Source organism: Sceloporus undulatus, chromosome 3 (genome assembly GCF_019175285.1).
Source record: "Sceloporus undulatus isolate JIND9_A2432 ecotype Alabama chromosome 3, SceUnd_v1.1, whole genome shotgun sequence".
NCBI classification, from domain to species: Eukaryota; Metazoa; Chordata; class Lepidosauria; order Squamata; family Phrynosomatidae; genus Sceloporus; species Sceloporus undulatus.
Window position 1 is genome coordinate 105,495,579 of NC_056524.1, and position 13,984 is coordinate 105,509,562.

At 39.3% G+C, this 13,984-nt stretch overlaps 1 protein-coding gene across 1 annotated transcript in view; it reads left to right on the forward strand.

The window, feature by feature from the left end:
- LOC121926936 (E3 SUMO-protein ligase RanBP2-like) overlaps nt 1–13,984 on the forward strand; it is a 51,141-nt gene that overhangs the window by 30,230 nt on the left and 6,927 nt on the right. Inside the window, 4 exon segments of the mRNA XM_042460336.1 lie at nt 252–4,692; nt 6,665–6,742; nt 11,155–11,322; nt 13,518–13,610. Of these exon segments, the coding sequence (XP_042316270.1) occupies nt 252–4,692; nt 6,665–6,742; nt 11,155–11,322; nt 13,518–13,610 (4,780 nt within the window).

Genomic DNA, 13,984 nt, shown 5'->3' on the forward strand with positions numbered 1-13,984 from the left:
TACTTGATACAAAGTTGATGAAAATCCAGAAACCTAAATTAAATTGAGTTTAAACTTCAAATTTCAAGCCAGACTCCTTGTTTTGTCACATAGTAAGACTGGGGGAAAACCAAGAATATCATCAAGTTTTAAAATAAAGGTTAAAATATATATTTAAAATGTAAAAAGTTCAAATGTACATTTAGATCTTTTTGTATAGCATTCAGCTTTTGTTGTATTACAAGTAACACTGAATATTGTTCCTATTTTAGGCTCCTGTCTATGCCATGAACAGGCTTACACCTCAGCAGCATATATACACATATCAGCAGCCAATGCATACTCCTCCACTGCAGAACACTTCTGCTTGTATGTTTTCACAAGAAATGTATGGTACGCCACTGCGTTTTGATTCTCCTGCAACTGGAATTTTGTCTCCCCATGGTAATGAGGACTATTACAATTATAGCGTACCTCCAACAAGCACAAACCCACCACTCCCTGAGCCAGGCTATTTCACAAAGCCTTCAGCAGCTCCCTCAGTTTCCAGATCTGCAGAATCAAAAGTTATTGAATTTGGGAAGCCTAACTTTGGGCAACCTATACCAACAGAGGGAGCAAAATCCTCTTCATTGATAACTTCAGTTCAGTCCACACAGCCAACTACTTTCAAATTTAATTCCAACTTCAAATCTAATGATGGTGATTTTACTTTTTCATCACCTCAAGTTGTAACACAGCCCCATAGTACAGGCTACAGTAACAGTGATAGTCTTTTGGGTCTTCTGACATCAGACAAACCTATCAAAGAAGATCGATACACTGGACAGAAACCACTTGCCGAATGTGCTGCCGGGCAGCGCAACATCTTCAGCTTTGGTGGCAAGAATATTTCAGGCATTTCATTTACAGATAAAATAGGTCCAAATCAGCCTAAGCCTTCAGGTGTTGGTAAAGGTGAAGTATTCAGCTTCCAGGAACCTGGTAAACCCATATTTGGTACTCCCAGTTCAGATGTAGCAAATAGAAGTCATGAGACAGATGGAGGAAGTCTCCATGGTGGAGAAGATGATGAGGATGGGCCTCATTTTGAACCTGTTGTACCATTACCTGACAAGATTGAAGTAAAAACTGGTGAGGAAGATGAAGAAGAGATCTTCTGCAACAGAGCAAAACTCTTTCGTTTTGATAGTGAATGCAAAGAATGGAAAGAGAGAGGTGTTGGTAATGTGAAAATTCTAAAGCATAAAATCACTGGCAAAATCCGTCTTCTAATGAGACGGGAACAAGTGCTGAAAATTTGTGCAAATCACTACATCAATCCTGATATGACTTTGAAACCAAATGCTGGGTCAGAAAAATCATTTGTATGGCATGCATTGGACTATGCAGATGAATTGCCAAAACCTGAACAACTTGCCATCAGATTTAAAACACCAGAAGAAGCAATGCTTTTCAAGAGCAAGTTTCAAGAGGCCCAGAATAGTTTGAAGGGCTTTGGAACCGAAGTTAATCAACAGGCTGCTCAGGATGTTGAATTCTCAAGAGAAAATACTTATCAGGGTGTAAATGATTCTAGTAAACCTGATCCTGGCTTCTTGAACTCTGGATTCCATTTCAAGAGTGGGACTTCCTCTGCAATTGGTAACTGTCAAGTTCCTGGTCCTGATTTCAACAATGCAGCAAAAAACACAAATACCAAAAGCACCTTTACCATTACACCAAGTGGAGCTACACCTGCATCCTTTTCTTTTAGTAAGGAAGTCTTGGGAACACACGTTACACATGGATTTGGCGAACAGTTCATGTTGAAGAAAGATCAGTGGGAGTGTAACACTTGCCTTGTTAGAAATAAAATTACTGCACAGAATTGTATCGCATGCCAGACTCCAAATCCATCTAATAGGGAAGCACTCCCAGTAGATTCAGGATCTTTCAAACTTCATCATGAAGGTACAGAGAGTACATTTGGACTTAGTTCTGCTAAAAAAGAGAACCAGTGGGAATGCAGAGTTTGTTCTATGGGAAATGAAGCCAGTGCATCTCACTGTATTAATTGCAAGAATCCCAGTGGTATTAACACGCCAGTCTTTCTTCCCCAGACTACATTCAAATTTGGCCAAATGGACACTTCTAAGGTCCTACCAAGTGGGTTTGGTTCTAGCTTTATGAAAAAGGAAGGCCAGTGGGATTGCAATGTATGTCTAGTACGAAATGAAGGCTCTTCACCAACTTGTGCAGCTTGTCAGGCTCCAAATCCATCCAGTGGTGCTCTGGTTCTACCTGCTAATGCTCCACAACCTGTGTTTGGATTTAAAAACAAATTATCCCAACCCACTGGAGGACCACAGGGCACGGGTTTTAAATCTGACATAACAGAGAAAGGTTTTAAATTTGGCCATGCCACAGAACAAGGGAAGTCTTCCTTCACATTTCAGATTCCTGCTAGTACTGAAACTAAACCTCTAAAAGGAGGATTTAATTTTTCAATGCCTGTGCCTGCAGGAGAATTTAAATTTGGAATACAAGAGCCTAATAAAGATGTTGCAAATGAACAGAGCAAAGAAGGTGCTGTCTTGAAAGGTCTTGATGAAAAAGCAAAGCTATTTGAGGAAAACACTGTACTCAAATCACATGATGTGTCTAGCAAGCAACATGGTGATTTAGTTTTTGGCCAACATAGTAGTACTTTCACTTTTGCTGACCTTGCAAAAACTGGTGAAGGGTTTCAATTTGGCCAAAAAGATCCAAATTTCAAGGGCTTTACAGGTGCTGGTGAAAAGCTCTTTTCTTCTCAAGCTGCTAAAACATCTTCCAAAGCAAATACTTCTGCTGATCTTGAGAAGGATGATGATGCGTATAAGACAGAAGATAGTGATGACATTCATTTTGAGCCTGTTGTTCAAATGCCTGAAAAAGTGGAGCTTGTCACAGGTGAAGAAGATGAAACTGTATTATATTCGCAAAGAATAAAACTTTTTAGGTTTGATGCAGAAGTTAGCCAATGGAAAGAACGTGGTGTTGGCAACTTGAAAATTCTTAAAAATGAAGTTAATGGTAAACTACGGATGATCATGCGCCGTGAGCAGGTATTGAAGGTTTGTGCAAACCACTGGATCACAACTACTATGAACCTAAAGCCTCTCTCCGGTTCAGACAAAGCATGGATGTGGTTAGCCAGTGACTTCTCTGATGGCGATGCAAAGCTGGAGCAGTTGGCAGCTAAATTCAAAACACCAGAACAGGCTGAGGAATTCAAACTGAAATTTCAAGAGTGTCAGAGACTGTTGCTGGATATACCACTCCAAACCCCTCACAAACTCGTGGATACTGGCAAAACAGCAGAGCTCATACAGAAGGCTGAAGAAATGAAAAGTGGATTAAAAGATCTCAAAACTTTCCTGACAGATGAGAAAACTAAACTCACAGATGAAGAGAGCAAAAGCTCTGTATCTGCCACAAACACATCAGATTTGGTTATAAAGCCACATGCTGAAAGTACTGGGCCTACTTTAGAGTGGGATAATTATGACCTACGTGGGGATGCGCTGGATGATGGAACAGATAATTCTGTGTATGCATTGCCTCGGGCTAGTAGCCCAGTGCGAAAGAATCTGTTTAGATTTGGAGAGTCTACCACAGGTTTTAACTTCAGTTTCAAGTCTGCACTAAGTCCTTCAAAGTCTCCCTCCAAACATAACCAAAGTAGGACATCTATAGGCACAGATGAAGAGTCTGATGCTACCCAAGAAGATGAAAGAGATGGCCAGTATTTTGAACCAGTGGTACCTTTACCTGATTTAGTAGAAGTAACAAATGGTGAAGAGAATGAGCAAGTTGTCTTCAGTCACCGAGCTAAACTGTATAGGTTTGATAAAGATGCTAATCAGTGGAAAGAGAGGGGTATTGGAGACATAAAGATCTTGCAAAACTATGACACTAAGCAAGTTCGTATAGTTATGAGAAGGGACCAGGTATTAAAAGTTTGTGCTAATCACAGAATAACACCAGATATGCACATCCAGCAAATGAAAGGCACAGAACGAGCATGGGTATGGACTGCATGTGACTTTGCTGAAGGTGAAAGAAAAGTAGAGCTCTTGGCTGTACGATTTAAACTCCAGGATGTTGCTGACTCTTTTAAGCAGATTTTTGAAGAAGCAAAACATGCTCAAGAAAAAGACACTTTAATAACACCACTCTCTTCACGTGCCAATACCCCAAAGGAATCCCCATGTGGAAAGATTGCTGTTGCAGTATTGGAGGAAACCACCAGAGAAAGAACTGATTTAAAGCAGGAAGAAGAAACTGTTATACAAACTGCAGAGCCTTCAGTGGTGGTGAGCACTTCTGAAACACCAACAAAAGCTGTGGTTTCACCACCCAAATTTGTGTTTGGCTCAGAATCTGTTAAAAGTATTTTTAATAATGGAAAATCAAAGCCTTTCACATTTGGAAATACATCAGCAGCAGGATCTCTCTTTGGCTTCAGTTTTAATGCTCCTCCCAAGAACACAAGCGATAGTTCAGAATGTCAAGTAATGAAAGAAAAAGAACCGGACAGCATGCATGACACAACAACTTGCAAACCTGCTGAACATCAAGGAAGTGGTGTTGCTGGTTGGAAATCCTCAGATGGCAAAGGAGATGTTCAGGGAGCTACTTCAAAAGTGGAAGGACTTCCTAATTTTTCATTTAAAACATTGGGAAAAGGTGAGCACTTTAACTTTGTTGTTTTCACTAAAATTACCTTTTTTTGCATGGATATGTTTCCACCCCAGCCATTTTCAGCAGTGCAGGATCTTATTGATGTACAGTCGCTAAATGCAGAAGGAAAAAATGGCAAAAGTCCAGACAGTCTGTGTATTCTTAAATGTCTTAGGAAAATAATTTTTGATGCATTTAGGGACTGCTATGTTGAGGACTATATTGATCAGCACAAGTTCCTTGAATTAGATCTGCAAGCCCATATTGGTTATGCAGTTGCTCAACAGGTGTTCTTTGTTCTCATGGTTGGCCCTTTAGAAGGTGAGGCGCAGCATATGGCAGACTAGTTGTACCTTCTGAATGTTCTTCATTAGGAGCACTCTATATGCTGTATTGCTGGAGTTCACTCTCTAGACTTAAAAATAATAGATGAAGTTTGTCTGACCTTCAGAACAAGTATTGGAGCTAGCTGATGAATAAAACTCAGATTCTAAAACTTGTCAGCTGTACTTTTTAAACATCTAATGGTGAGGTGACATTTTGAATTAGACATAAGTAGGTCACCCTATAGGAGTTACCAGCTCTAACAGCAAGTGAGTGGGTAGAAGGTTGTTGCTGCCATGCCAGGCTTGTGAGATTCCTTACTAAGGAATGCTAAATTTCTTTGATCTGTACATGAACTCAGATGCCAGACATAGGACCTAGCTATTGTCTCTCACAGAAGCCTAATGAAATTACCTAATCCACCTACTAACATATGTATGTGTACTTACGGTGTAGGTCAAATAAATGATGGTGGACTGAAATTAGTAATAGCAATAGCAGCTTCATTTATGTACCTCTTCATACTGAACTAAGCAGTCTCTAAGTGGTTTACAACTGTAAGCTAATTGCCCCCAAATTATTTGCTAATAGAGTTATGGGTTATATTTAATGGAGCGTTTATGCAACAGTGACTTTGCAAAAGAAATTTTCTGCTTCTCTGAATTTACTTTTTAGGGCTATAACTCCCACTGGCATGCTAGCTGGAGATGATTTTGTGAGATGTAGTCCAAGAACAACTTTCAGTCTCTTCTGCTTCTTCACTATATACCTTGAAGCCTCGCTTGAAATTTAAGAAAGGCATTGATTTGGAGTTACAGGTTGGGGAAAGGGAATGGGGAGAAAATCGGGTGGGCACACAATCATTACGCATTGTACTTTCTCAGTATGAATTGGATAAGCTTTAACTGATTTCAACTCAATTCTTTAAAGTTTATAATTACAATATATCAGATAATATTTCTTTTGCTAAGTTGAAAGTTGGCAGCAACTGCATAATCAGTACAACTAGAACCCTATTCACACATTCTGGATTGGGTTAATAATGCATGAGGAGAGGGAGTAGGCTAGCCACACCTTCATTGTTTCTCCATTCCCTGATAGCATGAAGAGGGCATCAGAAACTGATTTTTCATGATTCCATGTCCATTGGAGAGCTTCCATGTACTGTATAGCAGAGGCTTTCCTTTCTGGATTGTTACTCTCCACATGAGAAGCACCAATGGAGAGGAACAGGATTAACATGCTCCCTTGCCACTCATTCTCTTATCCCTTTCCTGAATAAGGCTCAGAAAGACCTTTTGCTCAGATTAGGTAATACAGTGGACCCTTGTTATAAGCTGGGGTTTGGTTCCAAGATCCCCCATGGATAACAAAATCAGTGTATGCTGAAGTCCCATTAAATATGACATAGCAAAATGGTGTCCCATATAGAAATGGAAAATCAAGGTTTGATATTTGAAATTTATACTTTTTTTGAACATTTTCAAACTGTGGATATTTAAACCCATGTATAAAAAATCCATGTATAAGAAGGGCCGACTGTACAGTATAAAGAAGTGTAGTGTAAAATCAGTGATCCTTCTTGTATTTTATATTTTTCCCTAGTTCTGTAAGGAATGTTAATATTTAAATCCATGCATTTTTTATTTTGTAGGATTTAATTTTAGCCTTTTTAAATCTAACCCAATGGCCTTTTGGAGCAGCACATCTACCTCTCAACCATGTAGTAAAGGTATTTGCACCCTGCACTGAATGTGGTGGTGTATCACTTCTTGGAAGGCAATATCAGCTGCCCAACTCTATTAAAATAACTGGCTGTCTTAGTATGAAAGAATAGAAAAATTAACTTGCATGTTTAAGAATAGTAATAACTTTATTGACTTTACAGTTGTTGTAAGAGGCTGGTTTTGGAATCTCTTCATCTGTTGGAATGCTCAGTCCCTATATCTTTCAGGTGTTAAGCTATAACTGACTTTCAGGTTTTGTTTCAATTTGCTGTGCTAAGAAGTTAATTCAACCTGCTGGGTTCAGAATAGGCAGCAAGGCCTTTAAAGATTTCCCAAGCCAGCATGGTGTAGTGCAGTGATTCTCAGTCTCTGGTCTTCCAAGTATTTTGGACTTCCAACTCACAGAATCCTTGCCCATTGACCAAGATTGCTGTGGCTTCCAGGTGCTAAAGTCTAAAACAGCTGAAGGACCTTAGTTTGGGAATCCCTGGTATAGTGGTTTGAATGTTGGAGTAGGATTCCATGAGACCAAGGTTCAAATCTCTTAGCCACAGAAACCCACTCCATGACATTAGGGAAGTCATGCTCTCTCAGCCTCAGAGGAAGGCCATGGCAATCCTCTGAACAAATCCTGCCAAGCAAATCCCATGATAGGTTGCCTTAGGAATGCCATGGGTCTGAAGTTGAAGGCATATAACAACTACTGAGTTCCTCATGTCCTTCTAAAGCCAACCCTGATAACTTGGTTTATTCTTATATTAGCCAAGAAGGGAAAATATTTTTTTCAAAATTGTTTCCGGAAGTTTATATTAATTTGCAATATTTAGAAAAAGTCCTGGGAAAATGCCACTTTCTTGTTTCAAAGACAGTAGCTTCCATCCATCTGCAGGATGGGTTCTTTTGTTTTGAGCAAGAAGAATCTTTGATACAGAAGAGACTATAATGGTTAGAAAGGCAGGGGGAGGCAGTTTTCTTACCAGGTATTCCCACCAGGTAAGCAGTACACAGGATCCACCCAATCCAACTGATAGTTTTCTGTGAGTGAAATTCTCCACAGATTTGTGAATGCAATCCAAGAAATCTGTAAACATCAGGTCTGCACGCGTAACCCAAATAATTTCTCCATTCCTTTACTTCCAAAACCCCCTCAAAAACCAAACCATGGGGTTTTAAAAATAGTTTTTGCTTCCATGCTAAATTTTGAAATCATAATCCATAAACTATGTGGATTTCAGTTACCATCACCTCTGAGCATTTTGCGCATACTGCTTCAAGCATTCCTTTCAATGAAGTGCTTACTAGAGAATAAAACAGTAAAATCAATATTACTGTATTTTCCGGCATATAGGACAACTTTTTAACCCTCTAAAATTGCATCAAAAGTCGGGGGTCATCTTATACGCCGGGTTAAGCCCAGCCACAGAGGCCAGAAGAGAGCCTCGTGGCCCGGCGCATTTGCCGCCGGCCTCCTACCTTCCAGGCCTCCAGAGGCCCCTTGAAGCTGGTGCATGTGCACAGCCAGCTGCCGGCTTCCAGGCCTCTGGAGGCCTCTCAAGGTGGCACATGTGGGTGCCAGGCCCCCTTAACTCGGCCTATAGTAGGCCAGGGAGCTTCCTGGAACCGGCGCATGTAGCTGGTTTTTAATTTTATTTAGTATGAAGAAGGGGTCGTCTTATAGGTGAGTATATCCCAAACTCTGAGTTTTAACTTAAAAAGTTGGGGTCATGTTATACACCCAGTCGTCTTATACACCGGAAAATACAGTAATGCTTCTTTCATATTCTCCATTCTGTTCCCTACTCAAGGTGTTGTTTCATACAGTTACACACTATGACTGTGTGAAATCATGGTCACTGCTTTGGGTACAAATGAGGGGAGTACAATATTTAATAATAATAATAATAATAATAATACGTTTTATTTATAGACCGCTATTCCGCGATGATCATAGCGGTGTACAGTAAAATCGTAATATAATACAAAATACAGTTAAAGGAGGGAGAAGTCTCGTCCTTCAGGCAGTCCCTGATGTTGCTGGGTCTGCCTGATGGCTCCCTCTGAGGCCGAGATGACAGTTGAAGAGGGAGGGGCCTCTTCCTTCAGGCAGTTTATAGTGGAAGCCATAGTGGAAACTTAACCATTTTGGTGATTTCAGTTTTAGAGACATGCATGTATTTCAGTATGTATTGTCTTAAAAGAGTCATTTCCCATTCTCTCTTGCATATCAGGGAATGCCTCTTCTAAGTTGCCACTTGTCATCCAGCTACTATACTAAAACATCTTGTGAAAAATCTGCACAATTAATTGTAGATCTTTTAGATAAAGTTTTCCACTTCATATAACTATTGACTAGATCAGTAATATAGTGATTGTGGTTTTACCTTAGGTGTAGCTTTATTTTAGCTTCTACTTAGACACAGTCTCTAGTGGACAGATTTATTTTCTTATGTTCAAAATATATGTTGACAAACCATATCTTCACTCACTGGCTTGCATTTTACTAAAACCGTGATCTTAACTATACAGTTTGATTTTTTTCAGAAGTGCATTTTATAAAAGAAATATTAGACCTCTGGAATATTTAATTCTAACACTTGTTTAGGCTTTGGCTTGCATTTTGTGTGAGAATGTACACATTTATATAGTGAGCATGTGTGAAATCTTTTTAAGCATTCAGCATGACTACTACGTGCTCTAAAATGGTTTAAAGACCTGAGTCTTTTTAAATAATTGACCCAGACTACATATGTCTTCAAAACCTAGTCCTTTGAGTTTGAATCGAGTGAAATGTTTTTTTCTTTTTCTGATTATTTCTGCAACATTAGTCAAATGTAGCAGATGTTTCACCCTGATGTTTTTTGGAGATGCACTTTGAAAAGCCTTTTTAAAAAGCTGTCTTACTATGAAGACGTGTGTACTTAAAGAAGCATGTCGTTTTAAAGTGGTCTCAAGTTGTTTGCTATTTCTTGTTCCTGTTCTGCTCAAGCTTACCAACTCGTCACTTTAATAGTAAATTTCTGCTTCTGAAACTGATACCTATTTGTCCTTCCATGTGAGATCTTGCCTCTTTCTGTGTTCTGATCACATTCATCCTCTGTGCCATGAAGTAATTCTTGATTCCCTGAAGTATGTAATCATTGTAATTGATAGTTCAAAGGAGGAAAAAGCTGTGTAGCAATGCAAAATCATAGGTCTTTTATAAATTAACATAATCCAACTAACACACTACTGACACATCTATTCAAAAATATATATTTTTAAAAAGACTGCAGCATTAAAGTACTGCTAGTAACAATAAGCAGAATTGTTACTTACAGCTTGCTAAAAATATCTATAAAATATGGAGAGCTTAGCCACTTGACAGCATAGGTCTGTTAACAGAAAATGTATCCAAACAGAGCGTATTCCATTCAGCAGGATCTCTTAGCCTTCTTTATGCAGTCAGCTTGCGCTATACATGGGCTTCTCTTACATGGCTTTCAGCTTACACTGTAGCCATGCTACAATTAAATGAATGGTGCACGTGCACACCACGCTGCATGCATGCACCCCATTGTTTTCAGTGGGCATGAGCATGCATGCTTTTCTCACGCGGGATGTGTGTGTCCGGAATGGATCCCCCCACATAAGGGAAAGGGCTGACTGTAATATTTTCTAGGCACTGTCATGGCGTGGAGGGGACAGGGAAGTTCATTTCCACCAGCCCAGTAGTACCTGCCTGAATGTGAATCAGACATGATAAACATACTGAAATGTGGTGACACCGGGCCACTAGCAAGTCACCCTATCAGTAGCAGCTCTGCTTAGATTTTGCAGACTCGGGACTATGGGGCTTCCTTGATTGACTGTATCTATCTGGAATCTGCTCTTTCTTCCCCTACTACCTTCTGTGTTCTCTGTGACTTTTCCTACACTTTTGAACTACCTCCCTAGGAAGGCTAGAATGGCCCCCTCTTTTTGTTCTCATTCCATTGGCAGGACAAAAGGTTTTTTTCAGACAGGCTTTTAGAATTTTAAAAGTGCTATTACGTACTGTATTGTTTAAATGGTATTGTTTATTTTTAAAATCTTCTAGAGTGTATGTTTTTAATATGTTTCTTAGTTAATTCAGTTTTAATGTGGTTATTCACATTTTTTAAAAATAATAATCTTCTTTATGTGTAAGCCACCTTGACTCTTAGTCTTGGGGAAAAGGCAGGATACAAAAATAATAGAAAAGGCAGGTAATAATACTAATAATAATTGTCATTTGTTACTGAAAGAACCCTATATCATAGGCATACATATTCCTTGTTAATAGTTTGAGCTAAGGTCTTGCTGCTTTATTGTCTACAGGTTGAATATATTTCTTGCCTCCTTTGTACATACATTAGCATTAAAGTTCAGAAGCTTCAGTTACCTTGTTGTTTCTTTCCAGCAGTTGAGGTTAAGAAAGAACCAGATACAGACACATCAGATGATGTATTGATTGTATATGAGTTAACACCCACTCCTGAGCAAAGAGCTCTTGCAGACTCACTTAGATTGCCTCCAACATTCTTCAGCTACAAAAACAAACCTGGATATCTGAGTGAAGATGACGATGGTAAGAAGCATTCCTTGAAAATTATTCATCTCCTGTAAATTAAAAATGGTGCTGAAGGATGATGCATTGGAACAATCAAATAGAAATGCCCACTAATGTATGGAAATGCAGTGCTTAGAAGAAATGTCTCCTGTTTTGAGTACATATTACCATTTCTTAGTAGTCACAATGTATTTTTGATAGAGGTTGGTCATAAAAATAGTGCATGAAAGTGACTCCTACAGACAATTTGAAACTAGTTTTCATGACGTTGCCTCTAATCTTAGTTGCCCATGTTCTCCCATCTTTTCTGCTAGTAGAACTTAGAAGTATATTCTTTCATTAGTGGAGCTTATTCAGGAGTAGATTTTTCTTTCGACCTTTCCTTTCTCCTGACACTGGAGATTTGCATGTTACTTTACACTTGACCCCTTTGATGAGTGGAGTATGTTTTACTTCTACACCTAGATGTTTCAGAGCAACATGTCCTTGACAGAACTCTGAATTGCTATTAAAATGCTAGCAATTGGCTCCAACATTTGTTCATTTTACTGCAAAAAAGCATGGAAGAGGGAGCCAACCCAGGCAAAGGGAAGCACTATGAACTAGTCAAGGCAAGAAGGGTACAGGCATCTCAGGCAGGGCAGATATACTTTTTCACTGGCAGAAGGGGGTGCTCATCTCAACCCAGTGCTGTTTATGCTGTGGAGTCCTGCAAGGTGAGCTGTCTGTCGCTTATGTTTTCATCATGTGCATGAAACTTCTTGAGAGTTGTCATCTGTATTTACCCAGCTCTATTCTCCTTTGCATTCAAACCAGGTGATATATTAGAAGTGCTGAACCTGTGCCTGGAATGTCCATGATCATTACATTGAAATTTATTTCTTGTTGCCTTTGAGGGAGCCATACTATGGGTGTGTTCTGTCACAGACAAGGGATCATGTAATACAGAAAGCTGGGTTTTTTTGGCTGCCATGATCTCTAGATGCTCTCTAGCTCCTCAACAGTTCTCTCCTTTGTCTTAACCAAGATTGGATTGCTCCTTCACTCCTTTTCTTGTAGCTCTTTTTTCCAGACAGAATCAATCTCTTCTTCTTCAGTTTTCATTGTTACTGTTGCTTTTCTCTCTTGCCTTCTTTAAAAATAAATTAATTCCTGATTAATCCCAACTCTCTCTATGCAGTGAAGGGTACATCTTTCACTGGATTATTTACTATCACTGCTCTGACTGGCCAAGTGTCAGAGGATTAAATAATAGATTAGTGCTAGACTTTAGGCTCATCCTCCAGTTGTTCTTTTGCCTTTGTTCCTCTCTGCAGTAGTTATGGAGTGGATTCCTACTACTTTGCCTATGTTCCATCTGTTTTCAGTTCTATTTGTTTCTTTGGGCTTTTCCCCTCTTCTCTCCCCTCCCTGCAACCTTATTTCATCCTTCCTCCTGCCCATGCCTGTGTTTGGCTGTGCATTTGCCAGATGTAAGCATAGAATTGTAATCGATATGCAGTGTTAAAGCAAGGACTGTGGGCTTCTGCATCCAACAGTTGCTTGAAGTGCTGGTTGTGTTCAGAAGCAGAATAAGCTCAGATCTGGAAGAAGTGAAGCCATATGAGTTTAGCTCTATACACTTGGTGGATATTTTGAGAGCTTCTCATGAACAGAGGCAAAGCAAGCCAGGGTAGTCAAGTTAGGGGAGTGATTTGGAGATTCATGAGCTTGCTGTATGCTCAGTGAGCACGCTTTAGATCGAAGCTGCATTTAGCGGTATAGCCAAAACAATCCTCATGTTGTTCTCCAGTTCTGAACTGCTTGGGACAGGGCTTTATTTTCTTTCTGCTCTTCTAGCTTATAGAAGAGTACTAGATTTTCTCTTCCTCTAGTGCAGTATTTCAGTCACGTAGCATGAGATCATCTTGGCAAATATAACTTTGTTTGGCTTTTTTGACCCCTGCCATTCAGTCACTCTCTGAGATAAACCAAGTCATGACTAGGATGAGTTTTGTGGGATTCTCTTGCTTTACTCTGGTGTCCAGTGAAAACCCTTATTTGCCCAGAAATTTAATATCAATAATGTTTAGCATGTTATGCTTTTCATGTTTAAGACTGTTTCTTTATTTCAACAGTAATAAAAGATCAAAACCTGAATGCTTACTCTAGACATGAACATGTTTCATAGAGTATTTCTACTATGATGCCAATTTTTATTTTTCATATTTCAGATGAGGACTATGAAACAGCTGTGAGAAAGCTTAATGGAAAGTTATATCCTGATGAACCCAAAGAACATACAAAGCTACAGGAAACTGACCCAAGTAAGTGAAAATTATTTTTGTGGGGTTTTGTTTCTTTTTTTCATGCACAATAATGATTATGTTACCTTCTTCTGACTTACTAAAGCTGAATTCCTGTACTTAGCTACCTGGAGTAACCCCTGTTGGTATTATTCAAAGATATAGCTGTGTTAGTCTGTAGAATCAGGATGTAGAGAGATCTTATAGTACCTTTCAGACTAACAGGGGGGAAAAGATATTGGTAGCATGAGCTTTCATAGACTTCAGTCTACTTCCTCAGATGTAGACTGCGAAAGCTCACCCTGTTAATATTAGTGAGATTTATTTCTGAGATATGTAGGATAGCACTGTAAGATCTACCAAACATTTATTTGTTTAAGAGTATTAAGAGGATT